The sequence below is a fragment of the Vulpes lagopus genome, chromosome 4 (assembly GCF_018345385.1).
Source record: "Vulpes lagopus strain Blue_001 chromosome 4, ASM1834538v1, whole genome shotgun sequence".
NCBI classification, from domain to species: Eukaryota; Metazoa; Chordata; class Mammalia; order Carnivora; family Canidae; genus Vulpes; species Vulpes lagopus.
Window position 1 is genome coordinate 27,650,980 of NC_054827.1, and position 24,883 is coordinate 27,675,862.

General features: G+C 38.7%; 1 protein-coding gene across 3 annotated transcripts in view; it reads left to right on the top strand.

The window, feature by feature from the left end:
- The window catches only part of NRG1 (neuregulin 1), a 1,076,683-nt gene that overhangs the window by 884,962 nt on the left and 166,838 nt on the right, over positions 1-24,883 (top strand). For all 3 annotated transcript variants that reach the window (XM_041753501.1, XM_041753509.1, XM_041753504.1), the window contains exon 2: positions 23,984-24,161. In XM_041753501.1, the coding sequence (XP_041609435.1) occupies positions 23,984-24,161 (178 nt within the window). The remainder of the gene's footprint in view (positions 1-23,983; positions 24,162-24,883) is intronic.

The window sequence follows — 24,883 nt, forward strand, 5'->3', positions numbered from 1 at the left end:
CTGCAGGGAGCCTGTTGGAGGACTTGACCCTAGGACCCCAGGATCACGACCTGAGCTGAAGGCAGACACTCCACCACTGAGCCACTCAGGCGTCCCCTCTTCTGTAGTTTTAGGAAATCAAAACTAGCTGTCATTATTCTGTTAATAGTCTTACATATTTTTACTATCAATTGTTTTTCTTCTTTTTTTTTAAAGATTTTATTCATTCTGAGAGAGAGAGAGAGAGAGAGCATGAGCAGGGAGGAGAGGGAGAAGCAGACTCCCTGCTGAGCAGGGAGCCCAACTCAGGGGCCCCATCCCAGGACCCCAGGATCATGACCTGAGCTGAAGACAGACACTTAACGGACTGAACCACCCAAGTGCCAGGTTGCTTTTCTTCTTATCTCTCTGGATGTAGAAGACCCAGTGCGGCCTTTAGACCTGGAAACTTGTTGGCAATGCAGATCTTCTGGCCGCCCCTCAGACTGCCTGAATCAGAAACTCTGGGATGGCGCCTAGGAATCTGTGTTTTAACAAGCCCTTTGGGTGATTTTGATGCTTAAGAATCGTGCTTATGGAAACCCGAGTCGATATAAAAGTTTGCATGACTGAATAAGTCAGAAGAGTTTTTGGAAAATAATACCCATATCTAAAGACTACTATGATTATATAGTTTTAGCAAATGGGTCCAAACAAATTGTCATGTGCTTGCAATGTCTTGTTAGTACAGGGAATTAAAAAGTAAATAAACAAATGTGCACATGAGTGATCCATCCAGGAGCTATGTAACAGAGAGTCAGAGATGAAAATTTTTGACAGAAAAATAGCCAAGCTTTTTTCGGTACCCTATGGAGGTAATAAAATTATATATAAAGACCAAGATGTGCTTTCAGTGTGTATGTGAGAATGTGTGCATGTGTGTGCATACATGTCTGTGTTTTTCACAACAGGGAGTCTAGTCAAGACTGTCTCAATAGAAAACTGTAATCTTACTATTGTTTTATTTTCCATTTTCCCCTTTAAAAAAGAAAATCTATGGGGGTGCCTGCGTGGCTCAGTTGGTTAAGTGTCTGCCTTCGGCTCAGGTCATGATCTCAGGGTCCTAGGGATAGAGCCCCACATCTGGGCTCCCTGCTTAGCGGGGAGTGTGCATCTCACTGTCTCTCTCCTCCCTGTTCGTTCTCTCTCTGTCTCTCAAATAAATAAATCAATCTTAAAAAAAAAATAGAAAAATAAAAAAAAAAAACCCTTTTACAGAAGACTCATCATGTTTGATGCCTGTCAGAAAAATTGTTTGAAAACTGTCATTATTGCCAGTGGAGCACTTAACCTTTCTTTCCTCATTTACTCTCTTGATAGTATAGTTTTCAGGTTCATTTTTTTTTTTTTGTTTTCAGGTTCATTTTTTAATAACTTTTTTCCATAATTCATCAGGAAGACAAACTTGTATCAAATCATTGTCTTATTACAGGAAGTTTGTGCATTGCTTTGTTCAACAAATAATTATTGAACACTTAATACATTCCTTACATTGTGCCGCATGCTGGACATAAACTATGAGTGGAATAGACATGATTCTTACCCATGCAGTCAGTCATTCATATTCTAATCATGCTGTGGAGTGCTTTTTAACAAAACGTTTAGTTTTCTACATAACTCCAAGGAGAGGGGATCCCTGGGTGGCTCAGCGGTGTAGCGCCGCCTTCAGCCCAGGGCGTGATCCTGGGGTCGCGGGATCGAGTCCCGCGTCGGGCTCCCTATGTGGAGTCTGCTTTTCCCTCTGCCTGTGTCTCTGCCCCTCTCTCTCTCTCTCTCTCTCTCTCTCTCTCTCTGTGTGTGTCTCTCATGAATAAATAAATAAAATCTTTAAAAAAAAAAAAATAACTCCAGGAAGAGTAGGCCTTGGTGTTAAACTTTCTGTGTTATTCACTCCTTGAAATTCATTCAGCTCATCAGAAAAAACTTAGACGGATTTACAAATAAGTTTTTTTTTAATTCTTGTCTAGTAAGCATCTTAAGATGAATACATCTCAACCAGAATATTTTTAAATACAACATCATTGCTCATTATTTGTCAATTAACTTAAGAATTAGTCTGAAAGCCCTGGGTAATCAACCCTTGTTTTGAAAGAAATCTTTCTTTAAGATCACAAACATAACAGAATTATTGATGATTTTGGATCTTTCAGTAATCAATGATAAGGTAGTTATGCTAATTATGTATTGTAAGATATAAATACAATATGGACAAGAGTGTGTGTCCAGTACCAGTGTCAATAGACCCTGAGTTCGTCATACCCGGAAAGTTAATCTTTGAACCAAATCCCTAAGAAGGACTTTTGTTATTGCTTATAATTTATAAATGAATGTAGGGGCATTGCATATATAGATGTACATGTGATCTGTGCCTGGTTAGGTACTGGGAAAACCTGTGTTGGGTAAGTTAAGTCAAGAGGAAGGTAGGAGGTATGAGTGAACTTGTCATAGCCTTTGTAAATATTTTTATAGATAATAAAACAATAAAGACCGTGCTCCTAATTAAAGATAAAACAGTCGCATCTATTAGTAATTATAATGAGTGCTGGGCTCTATTATTAATTTCTAATTAGCATCCCTTACTCACTAGAAGTATTTTAGGACTTTGGTTCCTTTACAGTTTGAGATGCCTATAAATTCATTTTGCTGTATACCAGCCCCGCATTAAGGTCTGGCTTTCTATCCAAGCTTTCGATGCCATCATGATATTATAGCAGGGGTGAAGAGGTGTTGGCTTTCAGGCTCTATGTTCAAGGTTTTGTTTGTGTCTTCTTCCTGCTTGGGTCCTGTCTCATGGTCTCCCCACCTCCTCTGTCTATCCTTCGTGAAGGAGTCTTAGACTCTTAGACTCCTTTGCCTTCACACAAGCCAACAGAGTTACTCAAAAGGGTTGGGTAGAAATAAATCCTATAGTAACACAATACAGTAATATAACTCACAGTTATATAATTATATATATGCAGTAGCCATATATGTCTTTTTAAAATCACAAATATACACGTGGCCATAAAAATAGATACTGAGCTGGAATTCAGCCCCTCAACTATTTGATTCCAATTTTTATATGCAGTTCATTACTAGGCTTTTCTCTTTGTGTTCATTTTTATCTTCTATCTTCTCTGTATTTTTTTTAAGATTTTATTTATTTATTCATGAGAGGCAGAGAGAGAGAGAGGGAGAAGCAGGCTCCCTGTGGGGAGCCCAGTGTGGCACTCGATCACGACCTGAGCCAAAGGCAGATGCTCAGCCACTGAGCCACCCAGGTGCCTCTCTTCTCTGTATTCTTATGTTGCCTGAATTTTAAAATTTGTCTTCTGACTTCTTACTCAAAGTATTTCATTCCAGTTGACTTCTATAATTCTTATTTCCCCCTTTCAAAGAAACAATTGCAACACATTTTAGAAATATTTGCAACATGTGTCGCACTTCCTGAGTCCTTCCAAGATGTATTTTCTTCAACTTCTCAATTTCTGGTTTTAAAATCACTTACCTTTTTTCTGCTAATATCCATTAAGAAAACTCAGCACAATTTTGTAAACAATGTAAATCCTCAGAGAGCCCTTCTAGGAACAAATTGGACAAAATGTCTTCCATATTGAGTAAGAAGGTACAGAATTGTCTCCTAATATTGTTACTGTCCAGCTTTGATTCATTAAGCCAGAAATTCATTCTGTCTAAAATAATAATGCATTGTCACAGAATCCTGAAATAGTTCCTGCTTAACTATGATGCATTCTTCTTACTTACATTTACATCTTACCTGAGTCATCTTGACTATAGTTAAAAATCACTGACAGGCAATTAGGGGCCTGCCTGCCATCCACCTCCTGCATTTGTGCAAAATTGCCATTTAAAAGGATAGAAGACTTAATAAGTTACTAATCCAGTAATACCAGAATTTTCCTCTGTTGGGTGATGCAGATGTTCAGATTCCAGATAGGTGAGGCATTTCATGATTATGTGTTTTTTTGTTGTTGTTATTTATTTATTTATTTATTTATATTCTGTTGGCCTCATTTCTTCTTTCTAGTAACCACCCTCACCCAGGGGGTTTCTTCTAGTCAGCCCTTCTCTTTTTCTAGGTAGGAAATCATCATCAAAAAAATATATATGCTGAAAAGTATATAGCAAATCAAATATTAATTCACAAACTCATAACAAATTTGTTTTCTTACATTGGAGTTGTTTTTCTCACCATCCTTTTCTAATCTATATTCCCCACCCTCATTTTTTCTGCCTGAACTGGGTAATGTCGGCATTCATCATAGGCATTTTGTAGCCTCCTCTGCTTATCTGGGTGGGGAGCTAGCTGCCTTTTCATTCACAGGTAGTATTTTGGACATTCTACTCTGTATACTCAGTTCATTCTTGGACCTCAAACTATAGATTCTACATGAATTATTCCCATTTGACAATCTATCTTTGAAACACCAACCAATTATAATTGTTAGGAATTAGAAGTGAAATTCTGTAGATACTTTATGATGACTTATTGAAGCTCCATATCAGGAGTCTACAAACATTCCTGCAAAGAGTCAACTCTGCAGTTAGTTTGGCAAGAAAGCAGTCATAGACAATTTATCAACAAATGAATATGACTATGTTCCAATAGCACTTTATTTACAAAAACAGATGGCGGGCAGGCTTTGGTCTGAGGGCCATATTTGCCTCCCTCTGCTCTACAGTATCCCTTGAAGAGTTACTATCCTTTCAGTGTTTTGCCATAAAATATATGTTCTTGCTATTGCTGCAACAGTTCTTTTTTTTTTTTTTTTTAATGTTCATGATTTTTTTTATTGGAGTTCAATTTGCCAACATACAGCATAACACCCAGTGCTCATACCATCAAGTCCCCCCCTCAGTGCCTGTCACCCAGTCACCCCAATCCCCTACCCACCTCCCTTTCCACTACCCCTTGTTCATTTCCCAGCATTAGGAGTCTCTCATGTTCCGTCACCCTTACTGATATTCCCCACTCATTTTCTCTCATTTCCCCTTTATTCCCTTTCATATTTTTTATATTCCCCAAATGAATGAGACCATATAATGTTTGTCCTCCGATTAACTTACTTCACTCAGCATAATACCTTCCAGTTCCATCCACATCGAAGCAAATGGTGGGTATTTGTGGTTTCTAATGGCTGAGTAATATTCCATTGTACACATATACCACACCTTTTTGATCCATTCAGCTTTCGTTGGACACCGAGGCTCCTTCCACAGTTTGGCTATTGTGGACATTGCTGCTATAAACATCGGGGTGCAGGTGTCCTGCCGTTTCACTGCATCTGTATCTTTGGGGTAAATCCCCAGCAGTGCAGTTGCTGGGTCGTAGGGCAGTTCTATTTTTAACTCTTTGGGGAACCTCCACACAGTTTTCCAGAGTGGCTGCACCAGTTCACATTCCCACCAACAGTGTAAGAGGGTTCCCCTTTCTCCACATCCTCTCCATCATTTATTGTTTCCTGCCTTGTTAATTTTCCCCATTCTCACTGGCGTGAGGTGGTATCTCATTGTGGTTTTGATGTGTATTTCCCTGATGGCAAGTGATGTGGAGCATTTTCTCATGTGCTTGTTGGCCATGTGTATGTCTTCTTTGGTGAAATTTCTGTTCATGTCTTTTGCCCATTTCATGGTTGGATTGTTTCTTGGGTGTTGAGTTTAGTAAGTTCTTTATAGATCTTGGATACTAGCCCTTTATCTGATATGTTATTTGCAAACATCTTCTCCCATTCTGTAGGTTGCCTTTTAGTTTTGTTGTTTGTTTCTTTTGCTGTGCAGAAAGAAGCTTTTTATCTTGATTAAGTCCCAATAATTCATTTTTGCTTTTGTTTCCCTTGCCTTCATAGATGTATCTTGCAAGAAGTTGCTGTGGCCACGTTCAAAAAGGTGTTGCCTGTGTTCTCCCCTAGGTATTTGATGGATTCTTGTCTCACATTTAGATCTTTCATCCATTTTGAGTTTATCTTTATGTATGGTGTAAGAGAATGGTCTAGTTTCAGCTGCAACAGTTCTTATTCTCATTTTCCTCAGCTGGCACAGTACATGTTCTCCAACTAGTTCTTTCTTTTTATGAAGAATCTGAGTTCTTCAAGGTTTTCATCAGGCCTTCAAAAGGCCTTTGAGGAACAGAAATGAGCCTACAAATCTAAAGCCAAATGTAGAATAAAGCTAAGCAGCAGATTTTAAATCTTTTTTTGGATCCCCACCCAGGAGTACTGCTTCTTCTAACTCCAACTTCTCATCCTTCCCCTTGTTTATAATCCACCTTTGTCGTAGTTCCAAGCTGCCTCTCAGGCATGAACATCTGCAATGGGTATGACCATCCTTCATGATGACTGTTTTCTTCTGGCCACTTCCCTCTTTCTAAGATGTGTGTTTTACTTCTGTTGGTGTTTAATTGCCCTTGTGGTTGGCCTACTTCTCCTTTCCTCTCTTCCCTACTTCTTTTTTTTTCTCTTCCCTACTTCTTGACTGCTTTATAGTTCAGTAATTTCTAGTTCATTGGCTCTGCTTATTGCCCAATTTCTACTTCAGAATTTCCCTTCCAGGAAGGCATGGGGATGAGGTGGGGGGTGGGGTGGTAGTAGAACTGAGTGAATTTTTTCATGGAGTGGATATAGGTCATGAGTAGATGAGAAATTTAAATTTTAGATTTGCTCACCTGAATGGACGTTTGTGCCATTTTTCAAGATAAGCAACACCAAAGACGGTCAAAATCTCAAAGGAAAGATCTCTAAGCTGAAGATTCTTATATCCACATAAGTATTAACGCTCATGATTGCGTAACAGAGAAGTATAATGTGGGAAAAGATTTAGAGGTAAGTATTCTTGTAAAGATTAAATGGTGACACCAGGGCATCTGGGTGGCTCAGGGCATCTGCCTTTGGCTCAGGTTGTGATCCCGGGGTCCTGAGATTGAGTCCCGCATCAGGTTTCCCGCAGGGATCCTGCTTCTCCCTCTGTCTATGTCTCTGCCTCTTTCTCTGTGTCTCTCATGATATAAATAAATAAAATCTAAAAAAAAAAATGGTGACACCAGGTAGGGTATGATTGCTCTAATCAAGGTGAAATGAGGATGAGAAGTTCTTATACCTTTTATAGTTTTCAAGTGCCACTTGTAGATCTAGTGATCAAATCTGGGGGCTGACATAATAAACTCAGAGAAAGCACAGATTTAGAATTCTCTTCTATAGCTTCAAGGATTAGGGAAAAAGTATTTCTAAGCAACCTCCCTATGAACCTCCAAGATAAATGTGTTCCTGATTAAGGCTATATACTTTAAATGAGTTGTTTAAATATTATGAAATTACTGTGCCATTGCATAGAGAATAGTTACTTGTCATAATCCATAAAGATGCATGTAGGTGTCTAGTTCAGAAGTTTTTTGGAATATCTGATTCTCTCATTTTCTTTCTTTTCTCAAAAGGATATTTTTTAGACCCAGCACTGCCTCCTAGTTAACTATTATTTTGGATATGAAGGGTGGGAATTCAAACCACGTAGGTAACAAAGCAGATGCCACCCATTATAGCACTTCTCATAAAAATATAAAAATTCTTGTAATTTACATATGTCTTCTTCTATGAGATTCCAGATTTTCCTGAAGAGAAATTAAGTCTTCTTTCTCTTTAATTTACCTAGCAATGTAAGCAAATATATATATATTTATAATATATAAAATGTATAATTAGTCATATATATACTTACATGTATACCAAATGTGTGTGTGTGTGTGTGTGTATATATATTTACTAGGAAGACTTAATGGAGTGGGCATTAATTTTTTTGTAAATGCTGAACAACTTTTGGAGAGAAGGGCACCTCAAGAGCATTTGTAATATTTCTGAAAATGTTGTGCCCAGATCACCTGTTTCAGAATCACCTGGGATGCTTTTTGGAGGAGCACGTTTGTAGACTTGTATCTGACTCTAGTGATTCAGAGTCTTTACTAAGGTCTGTGACTATTTAATGTTCATTTTGGTAAACTTGCCCCAGTGACGTATGTGTACACAAGCTTTGAGAACCTCTGGCCTGGGGCTGGGAGCCTGCAGACATTGGCAGATCCCTGTTCTGTTTGCAGATATTTCTGCTGTAACTCTATGCTTGAATTCCTGGGGAAGAAACAACAACCACCAACCTTATTTAGCACAATTGCACACTAAAAATAATGAGGCTTCTAGGAAAAGTAGATCTAGGTGAAGAAGGAAGGCTTATGGAACTGGAAGTAGAGCATCAACAATAATAATAATGGTCCTGATGAGAAACTGTAGCACAGTGAAAGCTCCAAGAATACTTGTTCTCAACGACTTCGCTCAATCTTTATACCCTTAAACCTGAGGCTGTCCTTGTTTTGCAGACCTTGGTCCTTGAGCATTCTCTTCTAGCAGAGATCAGTATTTTAACCTATTCATTTTTTTTTTAAGTTTGGCACATGCTATCTCTATAGCACTTCTTACAAAAATGGGGAAATCCTTTCTGAAGTTTTTTCATCTGTACCATTAGCTTCTCCAGATAGCTTAACACAGTGGAAAATGTAGCAGTTCTAGAAGCCATGAAACCAGCCATGACTTTCAGTGCACATCTGTAGACTATTAGCTTTCTTTTCATAAGATTTTCATGTATCACTAAGGCTGTCTCTTTAATCTTGTCCCTTAGAAGAAGAAAGTTTGTCCTTTAGACCCTCAGATCATTAATGTGCTGATAGCATGCCCTTACTTAGGACCTACTTATTACATTAACACATCCTATAGCAGAACCATTATAGAAATTTTGCTTTATTGGGCAGCCCGGGTGGCTCAGTGGTTTAGCACCGCCTTCAGCCCAGGGCGTGATCCTGGAGACCGAGGATCGAGTCCCATGTTGGGCTCCCTGCATGGAGCCTGCTTCTCCCTCTGCTGTGTCTCTGCCTCTCTCTCTGTGTGTCTCTCATGAATAAATAAATAAAATCTTTAAAAAAAAAGAAATTTTGCTTTATTTATTTGTTTTACATTTTGGTAAATTCTTAAAGTTTGAATCCTTGCAGGTACTTTCTAATGATTCAATCAAAGAGATCCACTGCACTGGACCTCAGTTCTTAGGAATGGCCTTCATGATCTGTCTAGAAGCTTGATCTAGGTTACATTCTTGAGAGTCATATTTCTATAGTTTATAACTTGTTTCAAGGTGATCTTTCCCCTTTTATAGATAGGTTTGCTGCATGTTTTTGGTCCCATCACATTTTCCTTTTGTGTTATGTAATACATTTGAGGTATACCAAAGTTATGGAAGAAATAGCTTCCTTTAGAAACAGAATTTAGGTCTTGAACTAAGATACATGATTCTCAAGTGATGGATTTCATCAGAAATCAACCGCGAAGTGAATGTAATGTTAATCCCTAAAGTCTTATTTTGAGGATTTTAAGTTTTTATTTATTAAAATGCCTAAATAAGTATATTTTCTAAACTAAAGTAGAAAATTATTGCTATTAAATAATAAAGTCATGAAGAAAATAATTTCATTTTTATTGCCTTAACTGTCAAATTTAAGCACATTTCTACCAATTTTTTGGTTTGGGTTTTGGAAAGCCTTGGAAAATTCTGTAAAAGTCCTGTTTTCTTTCTTTCTTTTGGTATGTTATTACCATTGGGATGCTAGTATTCATAAAATATTTTTAAATCTAAAATTTGGTCAGTGACTCTTTGCTTATAAATTCTTAAAACAAAGTGTACAAAAAGGAGAAGAAAACATCTCCCTGACTCACTCCGGAGCTTAACGGTATGTAAGATGACTCAGCCTCTTCATTTTATGAGCAGGGAAGAGAAGCCAGAGAGAGAATATGGTTGATGGGGCCTCAACTGGTTGAGGTCAAGTCTCTGGATTTGAACTTGAGCTCCTAAATTCCTAATGTATTTTAGTCTCTGTGCCTTGGGGTGTATGATTCCTTTGATGTGGAGCTTTCTCTTGGACCCTGAGTGGAAGGATATCAAGGGTGAAATGATGCATAGCTAGGCTCTACTTACCCTGGTGTATTTATTTTTGTAAATTAGGTCCTTTATAACATTTTCATGAGATAGGGTTTCATAGCTCTTAATATTGGAAAATTAACACAATTCATTTCTCTTTGGGAACTGTAAAAGTTTTCTACTGCCGCTATGACTAATTACCATGAATTTAGAGGCTAATAACAACTCACATTTATTATCTTAAGAGTTCTGTAGGGTAGAATTCTGAGACAGATCGCACTGGGCTAAAGTGGTGTTACCAGCGCTGCATTTCCCTTCTGGAGGCTATGGGAGGGAAGCCGTTTCCTTAGCTTTCCCAACTTCCAGAGGCTGCCTACACATTTTGGATTGGAGCCTCCTTCTTCTGACTTTAAAGCCAGCAACATTGCATCTCTGGCCGTTCTTTGACCACAGCGGGGAAAGGTTACCTGCTTTGAGGATTCACATGATTATGCACATGGGTGCACTGGATAATACAACATAATCTTCTCGTGTCAAAGTCCTTACCTTAATCCCACCTGCAAATTCCCTTTGGCTGTAAAAAGCATCTTATTCACTGGTTCCATGGGTTAGGATGTAGACATCTTTGGAAGTCGTTAATTTGCTGGCGACCAGAATGGATATGCTTTCATTGGTCTCAGCTCTAAGTGGGCAGTAATTTTAAAAACTTCGTATTAATTTAGAAAGCTTAATAAACAACCAAACAAGGACCTAAGTAATGATATAATAAGTATAGCACCCATATTGTTGCATGTTTGCTTTGTGACACACAGGGATGCTAAGTACATTAATCACATTATCTTGTTCCATTCTTTTCACAGCCCTCTGAAGCTGGTTCTATTTAATCTCATTTTACATTTTAGGAGACTGAGGCTAGAGAATTTTCCTAATTTACTAACAGTTGCATAACCAGCATATGGCAGAGTAAGATCTGAATTTATGTCTGTCTGTCTCGGGCTTTTTACTAGGATACTTCATGGCTTACATTTAGTACTAAAGTGGTAAGAGTATAACATGGTATAATGAAGTATAGAGAATATGACTTCTGTAGAGAACGCCTATCTAGTCAATAGTTGTTTTAATAAGGAAAATAATGTTACCATGGATATAAGTTTTCAAGATGCCGTTTTACCCATTGAGCCATGTTTGGCCGATTAATATCAGTGGGTTGTATATAGATTTAGTGATCACTTCTCAAAGTCTCGATTTGAATAGAAAAGGCTATATTGCATGATGAAGTGGAAAGGATATAGTTACTAAAGCGATTTTTAGTGCTCTTAAATTGCAAAGATAAAGAATTTATTTCACAAATCCCACTACTGCCTAAATGGCTAATAAGGTCTTCCTCTTCCTGCCCTCACCCCAGGCTGTACTCCAGGAGGGTAGGGATCTTGTTTTCCTTATTCAGATCTGAATCTTGAGTACTTAAAACAGTGGTATCTATTTAATAGATACACTAACACGTGTTGCAAGAATGGAAATCAGGAAATGTCTAAGAGAATAAAGCCAGTTATCTATAAGAATGAGCTATGAGTTTCAAAGATAGGACAGAGTTCCCATATGCCCCTCATCCAGTGTTGCATTCCCTTGGTATATTGATCAAAACCAAATTAATATTGGCATAATACTACTGCCTAACTACAGGCCTTCTTCAGATTTCACCCTCATAAGTACCCTTTTCTATGATGAGATGAGATCACGTAGGAAAGCACTTTGTAAACAGTAGGCTAAGTGCTAGTAGTACAAGAAATGCCATCAGACTCTGCCCGGTGTAGGTCATAGATGGTGAAAGTTGCCTTTTATGAAGGCAGCTTTAATAACCTAACCATGGGCTCTGTTTAAGTTCCATCCATGAATGTAATTACTTCCTTATGAATCTGCAATTTTTTTTTAAAGCTGTTATTGATGTAGTGCTTATTGTATGCTTGTGAGTGTCTCCTGTTCAAAGTACTTGGTCCAGTGCCCTGGTTCTCTCCTTCCGTCCTGTGTGAGGCAAATCTGCCTTGTAGGTGAGGGGCTGAGTCTCACCTGGGGCCAAGGAATGTGCTAGGTTGGAGTAGGAAGCTGTGCTGACTCCAGAACCTACTTTTTCCTCCCGTGTGCTGCTTCCGGAGTCCTTTTCCTGTACAGACTTCCAATAGAAGCATTTTCCAAATCATACTTCTTACTGTGCAAAAGTTCATTTCCTTTTTTTATTCTAAAATGACTTCCTTCCTGCTTGAGGGCTTTGCATGTGTTGTAATATTCTATGAATCTAACTTTTTTTTTTTTAATCTAAACTTTTGATGGTGTTAAGGACTGTTGCTTTCCTTCCTTGGCCTTGTATCAGTCTTGAGGATTCTATGATGTTTAGTCTGTTCCTATACACTGGCAGCCTTTCCTTTTGAACATTTTAGTGATCCCTCTTGATAGCTTCCAGCTGCCCTTTTTTTTTTTTTGGTGGGGGGAGGGGGTTCTTAAGGATACACCAAAGCGATGTGTGGTTTTTTTTAGGTGTTAATTATGTAATTTTGTGCCTTCTGCATTGTAGGACCTAATATTTTCTAACTTTTCAGATGGTTTATAGGTAATGGCAGTCGAATCGGCACTAATAATGATAACTCATTTTTTTTCAAGACGCAAAATGTTTTTGCTATCATTTTTAATTAGATTTCCCCAACTGTATGAAATAGATAAGGCTGAGGCTACTCCCCCCACCTTTTTTATACACAAGATTATTGAGGTTCACAGTAATTATGTGACTCCCTAATCCCACAGACCAAGCAAGCGCTGGATCTCAGGTTTGCTGACTCTCCATTCTTACCAGTTAATAGAGAACCTCAGAAACTAAAGAGAGAAGGGCAGGACACTTTGTATGGAGTTAGGGATTTAAAATCATGGACTAGAAACTTAGCAGAGACTCTAATTAAGCTTCTTTCTAAAGAAAAACAAACAAAACTGAAAGGTATTTCTAGTGGCCTGTCAGTCCCTATGGAGGAAAGGAAAGCTACATGTTGATGTGCTAAGTACACCTCATTTACGTTTCTTTTGTGTACTGTTTGTGAATCTTAGTGCTGGGAAGATGTGATTGCAATTTAGGCACCAAAGGTTTATCTCTGAATGTGTGGGAAGCAGCTCACCTTTATTTTCAAAAGATGCTTTCATGCGTTTGTTTTTTAATGTGAAATAAGGGAAGCCATGAATTTTAAATCTTAGAGAAAAGAGAGAGAGAAGTGTGTGTGTGTGTGTGTTGTCTGAAACATTCTACTTTGGCTCTAATCACAGTTTGACTTGTGAGGACTGTACAGGAAAGCATCCCAACCTTGGAGCTCTGTAAGATTGGTGACAAAATTAGATGGTTTTACATGATCAATGATGTGGCCCAGGTTTTCTTACTGTGTACAGTCTGTTACATTTGACTCTGGTCATTTTCCACCTCTTTACCAAATTCATGACCCTGGGAACCCGGAGATAAGAGAATCACCTTCCCTGGTCTTTCCTGTGGGTAGGAGCAAAATGATAAGGATTCAATTGTTAGGTTGCCTGCTGATCTGCTTAAAAATGCAAAGAGCTACCCAAGCTTTAAAGATCCTCAGAAAGTCAGACGTGAGTCCTACTGAAGAGGGGATGCAAGGCTCGTTATTTAAAACCGTAGTATACAGAGTGGAGAGAAATTTACCTTTGATCCGGTGCGCTGCCTTTCAATCCTGGCATGTACCTTTCAGTGTCATCCAGTTTAATAAGTTATCTGTGAATAAAAAGGAAAAATCAGAAATGTGTGGTTGCTAGGAAAGTTGATCTGCCTAAATAACAAAGAAGTAGATTTTAGATGTCCTGAAAGGATGCATTTATTTTATGGTTAGCACTGCAAAATTTTCTTCTTCACCAAAGGAATCATTTTGAAATGGCCATGTGAAAACTAGATCATGGGGAACTAACATGGGTAGATCAGTGAAGCATCATTGCTCACAAGTGATTGCTTTAGGTTTTATGCAATCTTTAAAAGTCTTCACATAGTTGTCACCGTTTAAAATTAATTATAATTGAGGGTTAACTAACCTTACCCGGGAATTTTATCTGGTTTAAAACACCTATCTATATAATTTCCATCTTTCATTTTAGTGATATCAGTTAATTAAATGATCCTAATTCAATTTGAACAAAGAAATAATGGTAATGAAGGTAAATATTAATGCATCAAGGTCATGCTAATGTGCTAAATTTACGTAAGCAATAAATACATCAGAAGAGAAAAGCCTTTGTTCCAATAAGAAAATAAATACAATATCAAATTTTCAGTAACTAGATACTTCTCCATTTCTCTGTTTTTAAGTGATGTATTGGGAGAGGGATATGGCAGGTATGTGCAACAAATGAAGGAAAAAGCCCTGCTTTTTAACAACAGAAGAGATCAAATTTATGAACTTATGTCAAATGAGATTTGCTCTTCATTGGTTAGGGCAAAGTGAGATGGATCCATGTTAACCCTGTGTATCGGTGACCTTATATGAAACTGGTGGGACATCTTCTATTCTGTCCGTGAGTGAGATGCTCCTGTAATTGGGGCCAGCTGCTGTGACAGCATTAATTAGGCAGCCCTGTGGAACACTTACCTTAAGCTGCCAGCAACTGCGCCGTGATTTACTCCAGCACCCATCGTCACGGTGCGTTGCCTTTACACCTTGAAAGGACAACATTAATCTGTTAAGACCCTCTTGTTGCCGTATCCTCACACGGGGGCTATTGAGTTTCAGTGAACCTGGAGTGAGAGAGAGCGTGGTTTACCCTTGTGGCATCTGGCGGATGGCAGCAGTCACACAGTTCAAGAAACTTGTGTGGGCTTACCAACTTCAAGGGTTCTGTCTTGTTTGATTTCTCTATAAATCATCAAAGTAGCTTAGAAAATTCAGGAATTTGCATATCTACTTTCTCTCTCAGACTTTTTTTTGTCCTCGGACTATGTGCAGAAATGATCTGCCACGCGTTGTATCCCAGATTTAATCAGAAAACTATAGTAATGATTAATATATCAATATATTAAATCTGATATTTGACCAATGAGCATATCCAACACAGCAAATAATTGTTTATTGCCTTGTAGTTAAGAGTAGGAGCTCCGGAGGGGCGCCTGGGTGGCTCAGTGGCTGAGCATTGGCCTTCGGCCCAGGGCATGATCCCGAGGTCCTGGGATCAAGTCCCACATTAGGCTCCCTGCAGGGAGCCTGCTTCTCCCTCTGCCTGTATCTCTGCCTCTCTCTGTGTGTCTCTCATGAATAAATAAATTAAATGGTTTTGTTTTTGCTTTTGTTTTTTTTTAAAAAGACAGGAGCTCTGGAGTCAGATTTCTGGGGTCCCGATCCTGGTGTCAAATATACCAGCTGTGTGACTGTAGGAGGTGGCTTTACGTCTCTGTTTCTGTTTGTAAATTGAGAATAACGATAGTGATACATATCTCCTGGAACTTCTATAGAGCTGAAAAAGAGTGGACATAAAGTTCCTGGAACAGTGCCTGGCACACAGTAGGTACTCGAGAAGTGATAGCTGGTACTATTCTAAAGGAGTTAATGTTGAAAGTACTGCGGGGGCCTTATTTTAACTTCATCGGACAGACTTTTGGAACACTCTTACAGTAGTTTTATAATTTTATCGTTGGCCCTCAACTTACAAAATCCTGGGCACAGAATTACAGAACCGTATGGAAGAGGAAGATTGCTAATTTCAACAAACATAATATCAATTTTCAGGCCGAAAAATTCTCTTACCTAATAAATCTGCACTTATTTTCCCCTGTAGAATTTTGCAGTGTTGTAAATCTCTCACAGACATACGTGGAGAGGTGATCTGGTTTATATAGCTTATTATGAGAAACAGAAAGTTACCACGGTGGCTATGGAATGGAATAATCTGTCCCATTTTTAGTTTTCTGTCAATAGGACCTTTTCCTGCCTTCAATTCAAGCTGCACAAAAGCACCCCTGCTGGAGGGGAAAGTCCTGGGTTTAAATCCTAGTGTGCAGCTTGTTAGCCATATGACATCAAGCAAGTTCAAGTTCCAGCATTAACTACTGCCCCTCCCCATAGCCTCACCTGTAAAATGAAATGATTACCCGCTTTGCATGAAATTCATGCAAGAACTTTTGCAGAGAAATGGTAAATGCGGGGATATGCGTTGACCATAAACACAAGAGCACACTTGCTAGTTAAGGGAGCTAACTTAGACCTTGTGGGCTGGGGTCATCAGTGAGGACAATCAATTTTGATTTGAAGGCGAGGAGATAATATTTTAATGTGTGTACTCCTCTTGCTGGAGTGGGTGAGCACCTGGCCTCTGGGGAGGCTCCTATATAGGACACTGAGTGGCCCAGGAAGGACCGTGGTTGCGATGACCGGCATCCTCACTGAGGCCGGGTTGGAGCAGAGAACGCTCAAACAGTGATGACCAGAGAAGAGAAGTATCAGAGAACAGGAACATTTTCAAGTAGAGACTACTATTTATTTGATGATTTTTCCAGATAAATTTAACATCTTTCTCTTCTTTGGTGTCACATGGCAAGGAGTATAAAGAGTCCTAATCCGGTAGAATGCATGAAAACAAAAAGTCATGTCACTGGGGTCCTTCCATTCTGAATAATAAAAAGTCTTTTGAGAAGGTAGGCGTTGTCTCTGGATTAGCTCTTGGACCTGGGTCTCTGCTTTCTCAGAATCTTCTAGATCCTTTGTTCTGCTTACTCTTTCAGCAAGCTTTTGAGGTTCTGCTTTGAGCCAGGTCCCTAAGATCCTATGTATCTTGCCTCTGATAAATGTAGACATTTGGATGTTTGAATAAAGTGCCAATCGAAATGGACACACATACACACAAGCACGCCGCCACCACCACCACTACCACCACCACCAATAAATAGCCTAATCCTTCCAATCATGACTATGGCCACCTACTAATAACTTGTTTTTACATCTCCTGATCTGGTAGAGATAGATTCCTTAAATGATCAATTCCTCTTTCTTTACATGTGTTTTCTTCAGTGGTGTCTATTGGGCATGGTATTCAGATATACAATGTGCTTGTCATTCTTGAGGGGTCTTAGAATATACATACCTTTTGATGGGCTGATTGTGGCTCAAATTCTCAAATAGGGCATTTAGAAGAATCATACTGTCTCATTCAACTTGTTAACAGTTAACTATGAGAAGTGAAACTTTGAGCCCATCCACATGTAAGAATTCCTTCCGATGGAAACTGCTATGTTTGGGAAGTCAAAGTTAACCACAGTAAGAAGCCAACTGTCGTGAATATTGGAAGTAAGATGTTGAAACATTGCCCCCAATTTTATTGTTTTATGTTGTGTAATGACCTGTTCCATGCATAGTTATGAGGATCAGTAGGCTCATAAAGGTATGATTCAGTAGTGCACATGCACATCCTTGCACCATATAAGGAGTTGGGCACAGAGGGCCTGGATCGCTCAGTCGGTTAAGCATCTGCCTTTCGGCTCAGGTCATGATCCTGGGGTCCTAGGATCAAAGCCCACGTTGGGCTCCCTGCTCAGCAGAGAGTCTGCTTCTCCCTCTCCCTGCTGCTCACCCTGCTTGTGTTCTCTCTCTGTCAAATAAATAAATAAAATCTTAAAAGAAGAAAAAAAAATTTGGACACAGACCTGCTAAAATGGTATTTCTGAAGTCCAGCTATCTTAACCATACTTTGAAGCATATTCCTAGTGTGTTTTCTGGTTAAGCTTGCTTTACTGCTGATGATAACAGAGTCAGCTTGAGAATACATTACAATAAAACCTTGAATTTTATAGTGACTTTATCTCACTTGAAGGCATCTACATGTTTTATCTAACCCTCCAAATACCTTTTTGAATACACAGGGACAAATAGCAGGCCCATTTAGCTCACAGGGGACTGTAGTTAACTAGAGTCCAGAACAGTCTATCTGAAGCACTGGCCAGTGTGAGCACTGAGTCTCTACTTGGGGCAATAGATAGTGACCTTATTGGTTAGTTCTTACCAAATTTCAGACCACTAGCTGCATCAGTAGCAGGACTGGTAGTCCAAGGAGTATTCTGAAATACCATTGCCACCGGAACTTGCTGCCTTTGACACAGCTATATTTACAAATTTTAACCTGATAAGATACATTTTCCCAGTCAAGCTTATTAAATCTGTGAGCACAGCTCAGAAGACCAGCTGGCAAAGGATAAACTTTATCTACCCTGTGCCTGACCATAATAATCTTCTCTGTAAGGTGGTTCAACAAGGGAGAAACAGGATCGGGAAAGGAATCTTGGAGGCTTTCTTCAGTAATTTATTTACCACTAACGTGACTACGAAAAAGGGACATCCTTCCACTTAGCGGACTGATTGATGATATTCGTGTGGCTTTCATTAACTAACAACCAATTTTCACGGTGCAATCTGCACGTGTGTGATGTCAGGCTTTTAAACGGTTGTGTGGAGGGGAAGATTTCTCTGGGATTGCAGCTGAAAGCTCGCTGGTATCTGATAATATTTTGCAGGTTTCCTGTTTAATTTGTTCAGTGTGGCGAAGCTCTTCGGATGAACTGCACAGTCAGACACGTAGAGTAATGATAGGAGCTCGCTCTGCACTGTCAGATCCTTCACAGGACAGCAACAACAACTTATCTAGTGTCACATGCTGTCAGCATATCTTGGTTCTATACACATGCTAAAACTTGTTTCCTGACCTTAACAATACAGTATAATATTTGATACAGCAGCACTGAATATATTTTTTAAAACACGTGCCCAGTAGACGATTAAAACAGGAGGATCGCTTAGATGAATAGTTCCTTATACATATTTATTTCACCTTTAGTGCAAATATTTATTCACACATTAAATTGTTGGAATAAATGAACACATTGCCTGAAGTTTTCGTGTGGTCGGAATGTAAAATAAAGATTTTGGGATTATTGCCACAATTTTGTTCTACATTGTGTGACATCAAATAAGGAAGGTAGAAGTTTATGGATGCTTGGGTGGCTTACTGGGTTAAGTGTCCAACTCTTGGTTTTGGCTCAGGTCACAATTTCAGGATCCTGGGATCAAGTCCCACATGGGGCTTTAGTCTCAGTGGAGGGGGCTGGTCAGTATTCTTTCTCCCTCACCCTCTGCCCCACTCCCACTCATACGTGCTCGCTCGCTCTATCTCTCTAAAGAAAGAAAAATAGAAAATCTTTTTAAAAAGCCACGGAAGTGCAAAAACAGACTTTTTAGTGTATCTAGTATACCTACTTGCTTTGAGTTAGAGTCAAAAGAGTGTGTTTGTGATCTTTTAAAGGCTTTAAGACACTTAAAGCCAATAAAAAAGAAATGCCTGTAAAGTGTGTGGTATTGCTCTGAGGGTTTGGGAGTTTCTCTTTTAAAGGCTGCTCTTTATTGCACTTTACTGTCTGTCTCTGTTGATACATTTCTAAGGTGTAGATACATTCATATTAAGTTTGAAATAGATTTCGGCCAAGACTACCTAAAACTTGCTCTATCCTTAAATTATTTTAAGGTGTGGAACTACTCTGCCTCTCCAGAAACACATTGAAAGTGAAATTCTGAATGGTAGGCAGACCAAATACAATTAAATCGCCTCCTAGATTCTCAGAACACGTACTGCATTCGAAGCATTAACGTAGCATTGTTTACCTTGAAGCAATTTACTATTACCCAGGGATTGAAAGGCAAATACTTTTGTTTTTTGCAGTTTTATTTTTTTTTAATTTTTATTTATTTATGACAGTCACACACAGAGAGAGAGAGAGGCAGAGACACAGGCAGAGGGAGAAGCAGGCTCCATGCACCGGGAGCCCAACGTGGGACTCCATCCCGGGTCTCCAGGATCGCGCCCTGGGCCAAAGGCAGGCACCAAACCGCTGCGCCTCCCAGGGTTCCCTGTTTTTTGCAGTTTTAAAATCCAAGTACTCAATTAAAAAAATATTGCCCCCCAGTTTAAGAATGATCCCTGGCCTTACAAACTTCTATCTAAGTATTAGAAAGTACTTGATGGAATAGATTTTTGTTAATGAAATAAATAAGATTATTTCGTGTAAATCATTGACTGGGAAACATACATAGTAAAATGTTTTCCATTAAAATATGGTGATTATTTTATAATTTGATAAAAGAAAGTTTCTTAATCTGTGCCATTATGTATAGATGAGAATAACTGCACCATCATTGGCGCTCAATTATTAGTTTGCATTTTTGTGAAGAATCTGAAATATTCACGGCTATTCTATTAGTGTGGTCATATAAGGAGACAGAGAAGAATTTATGTTGTTGCCCAGTCTCCAGGAGACTTGAATTTGGGCTCTATCAAGAATGAGTGAGGAAGGTTGTATGCTGCTTCTGTAGAAGGTACCACTGACAACAGAACACCCATGGACCAAGGATGCAGTTGTGTGGCTCTGTTCATGGTATACAGATTTGTTTCTGCATTTATGCTCCGGAGGATTTTGAGTTAACTCCTTGAAAGAGCTGTTCTCTGAAAAGTGAGATATCCTCATGTCATAGATGGTGACCCTTGAAAGGTACAGCAGGGACGTTTTTACAAGTAAACTTTAAGGGTTGCAAAGTTAGAGTAGCTGGGAACTTCTGTACTTCTGGTGGACTTGTAACTGTGTGCAAGGGGGAGGAGCTCAGGCCAGTCGATGGAGATATACCAGAACCCCAAACACTAAGAAATGTTTATACAGAGTCAGCTTAAGGAGTGGATATTTTAACAAAGAAAGACTTAGAGCTGAGGGTCTCTGCAGCACTACATCACAGATCATCTCTTAAAGACAAAAGATATGTGGGTCTTTCTTTGCACCTGAAATGCCAAAGGAAAGGATAAATGTTGACCTACCAGATGAGTGGTTGTTTCCTTCCCTTTGGGGAGGATTGGAGCCCCAAAGTCATGGGTATGAGGTTGAACCATATGACGATTTCAGTGCCGGCCCAGTAACAGAATTTAATTGGATGATATGGTTTTAGGAGATATATTTGCGAATTAAAACTCCAATATTCCCAAGAATCTCCTTAATGACTGCAAACTTAACCAAAATTTTAAAATTTCATGAAATCTTGAGCGTTTTATTGAACTGCAATGAGAGCAGATGAAAAAGGCAAGAAAACAGAGAGAAACCAAGATTCCTCTTTTTCTTACTATGTGTTTATGTGCATATGTATGTATATATTCCCTTATTTACTGAATTGTTTGAAACTTGATTGTAGGCTTCATGACATTTCATCCCCAGTACTGCAGCAGATACCACCTAAGAACACAAGGACCTTCTGTGTAACCACAGTGTGGTGACCACACTTGAGAAATTTCATGTTCATATGATACCTTGATTCTAATTTCCCCACGAGTCCCAATAATATCTTTCAGAGAGTTTTTTGTGATGCATGATTCAGTGATAGCTACACATTGCATTTATTTGTCATGTCTTTTAATCTCCTTTCATCTCCCATCAGTTCTCACAGTTGGTCTTCTGTGGTCATTTATGACATCAGTGCTTCTGAAGCCTGGATGAGTTGTGTTGCAGAATATTCCTCCATTTGAATTTGTCTGATTGTTTTCTCATGCTTGAGATTCAGATACTAAATGAATAAACAATAGATAAAGAGGTAGACAAGAGGGGAAGGAGAGATAGGAGTGAGAAAGGGAAAGAGAGAAAAGGAAAAAGATGCACATGATTTGATGAAAATTTGTTCAAACTAAAGAATCCAAAGTCTAGTAGATTTCTATTGAGACAGTATTGATAAGCAAGTGTGTGGAGTGGTGGGTGAGGGTACATGGTGCTTTATTGAGAGTTAAGTATTTCTGAAATAGTACAGTGAAAACCTTTTGCTTGAAGGCAAGGGAATAAAACTTGAGAGTTTCGATTGTGTGCTAAGTTAAATGTAAAACTCAGTGAAACCCAAAAAATATCAAACCTGTTCTTTTAGTTTATACGTAAAATAGCGAGGCAGTTTATTTTTTCTTAATATATGTAAGCCCGTTTCTTTCATGTCATTTAGCTCCAGCAAATTTGTTTCTTTAAAACCCTCTACCGGGCTCACAAAGTGGAAGATGATCTTCAAGAGTTAATGAGAACCTACAGACACTATTCCAGATAGATGAGAATTTAGTCTGTTTTTAAAAGCCTCCAAAACAGAGATTCATGGACCCCATCCTAAAAAGAAGACTCCTATAAAAATCTGTTCAGAAGTAAATCTTATTTTCAAGCTGTCAGAAAACAAGAACCAGATAAAATCATCAGATATCAAAGGCAAAGAACAGCTGAAATGAGTTTTCTATCTTGCCACTGTATCTTCACATTAAGTGCCTACTTCTCCACCTCCTCTCCTAGCCTCTAAATAAATACAAAGGGCACATGTAATTTTAGGAGCTCTGCTAAGAAATCACAGTGTTCAGATGGTTTTTGCTATAATTTATAGGAACCTTCCTCTGCTTGTTCATGACATTTCTTTGAATTTACTTGGTAAAGGCAGACTTGTAGAAAAACAAACATACCCTGAGTAGGAAAGGTACTTCATTTCCTGTTGGAACATGGCTCTGATTGCTGTCCTTGGAGTCCTGGTCACCATACCCAGTGAATAATTACACTCTGGATCAGGGAAGGGCAGTCTTACTTGTCGTGGTTTGTTTTCTGGGATTTTCTGTTACTACCTGAACTGGAGCAGAAGTGGACTTGGTAGTTGGCTTCTCTAAGACTCAGTGGACACAGAATTGTTGAGAACTCAGGTTGTGTGATGTCGGTTATTAAGTGAAATGTTGTATGCAGAGGAAAGTCCATTCATTATACTTTTGTTTTTTTAAAAAAACCTTTTATTTTGACAAACCCAGGCATGCTGTATTGAATCACATAACCAAACGGCATGCATACCTGTTGCTTGACTTCTGTGATGATCAACTAGCTTCTTGGGAAATTTGTTTCATTTTTATGCCTACCCATTCCCTACCACCATTTTGTTTTAATGCAAATCTCAGGTATTATAACATTTGATTCCTGTCAAATTGACAATTTGATGTGCACATAGTAGTCATCTGAAATGGTCATTCATTGTCTGTAGGACAGCAACCGTAGGTCTAATAAAAAAGTGATGTCACCAGAGAATTTCTGTCTTGAAGAAAGAAACATTATTATTATTTTTTATTTTAAGGATTTTATTTATTTATTCATGAGAGAGAGAGAGAGAGAGAGAGAGAGAGAGAGGCAGAGACATAAGCAGAGGGAGAAGCAGCCTCCATGCAGGGAGCCTGATGTGGGATTCCACCCCAGGACCCCAGGATCCACCCTGAGTCAAAGGCAGATGCTCAACCACTGAGCCACCCAGGTGCCCCGAAAGGAACATCGTTAAGAGTGATGAATTCTCTTTGTTCTTTGAGCCACCTCTGATGATAGCAGAGTCTAACTCTGACTCTCCAGAAACATAATCATGAACAAGTCAGTCACTTAACCATTTCTGAAATTAAACTTTCCCATTTAAAACATGGGTATGATGCCTGCTGTATCTATTTACAGAATTCTGATGAAGATAATTTGTGATCTGAGATGTGCACATACTTTACAAATAATGGCCTGTATGTTGTACACCTGAAACCAACAGAACATTTTGTGTTAACTATACTGGAATTAGAACTAATAATAATGATGATGAGGGCCTGGTTTGCATATTCTCCTTCAGCATAGGTTTTCATATTTTTGAAATGATCAATGTTCAGGACTTTACTGGCATTAGAACATGTAAAGATTGGGGAAGTAACCATCTGGAATATTTTATAATCTAGATTCTCCCCCACTCCCTTCTCAAGTAAATTTTATTTGGGCATTTTATTTTTCTCCAAGCTGAGATCCGTTTCGGTTGACTCATTTTCCTCCCTCTCTCTCTCTCTTAGATAGTAAAACATTTGGGAATGGTGTCTTGATCAAGTTCACTTAAAATTAATATATTTCTTTTTGAAAGATGATCAGAATTTTTTTTCCTTCTCTTTTCTTTTTTAGCTTTGCCTCCCCGATTGAAAGAGATGAGAAGCCAGGAGTCTGCTGCAGGCTCTAAACTAGTGCTTCGGTGTGAGACCAGTTCTGAATACTCCTCTCTCAAATTCAAATGGTTCAAGAACGGGAATGAATTAAACCGAAAGAACAAACCACAAAACATCAAGATACAAAAAAAGCCAGGGTAAGTGTAATGCATATAATAGCAGAGGCAGTGTCTAGCAATAGAATGATATAAAATACAAAAATTATTTATGGTCCCAATAAATGAATTTTTTTATGAAAAAGCTATGATCTATAATAGATGGAAAGGTTTTTCATTGTATATGGCCAGAAATTGTATTATTATATAGGAAAGAGTTTGAAGTTTCTGATTCTTGCAGCTTCTGGAAAGGGAAGAACAGAAAAGATTGGATGGGGAGAGAACTTAGAGGATCTGGAGAGAGAAGGAGTAGTAGTAGCAGCTATAATTGGAATATGTTACATCTAAAAATCAGTTGCTTTGAAATAAGACAAATGCTGTTGAGAATACCAGTGCCTTCCACAATCAACATCCCAACTTCATGAGAAAGCGCAGTAAATACCCAGATTTATGGAAAGAGAATGCAATTGCTTGAATTTGAACTATTTTCAAGTAAGAGGTTAATGCATACAGTTATACCTAATAAGATTTTTTAATGGACAGTTCTGTGATACTACATCACCGCTGTAGCACATTAAAACATCAGATAATTTTGGCCAGCCAAAATCTTAAATCATCCTACCTTCCTCGAGGAGGGACAAAGTTGGAAGGGCTCCATGTGATTCCCGTAACATCTTGGAGGCGTGTCCATACCAACTCTAAAATGAGGCTCCTTTATTATTCCTATCCTCTTGATTTTTATATATTTCTTCAGTTAAAAAATC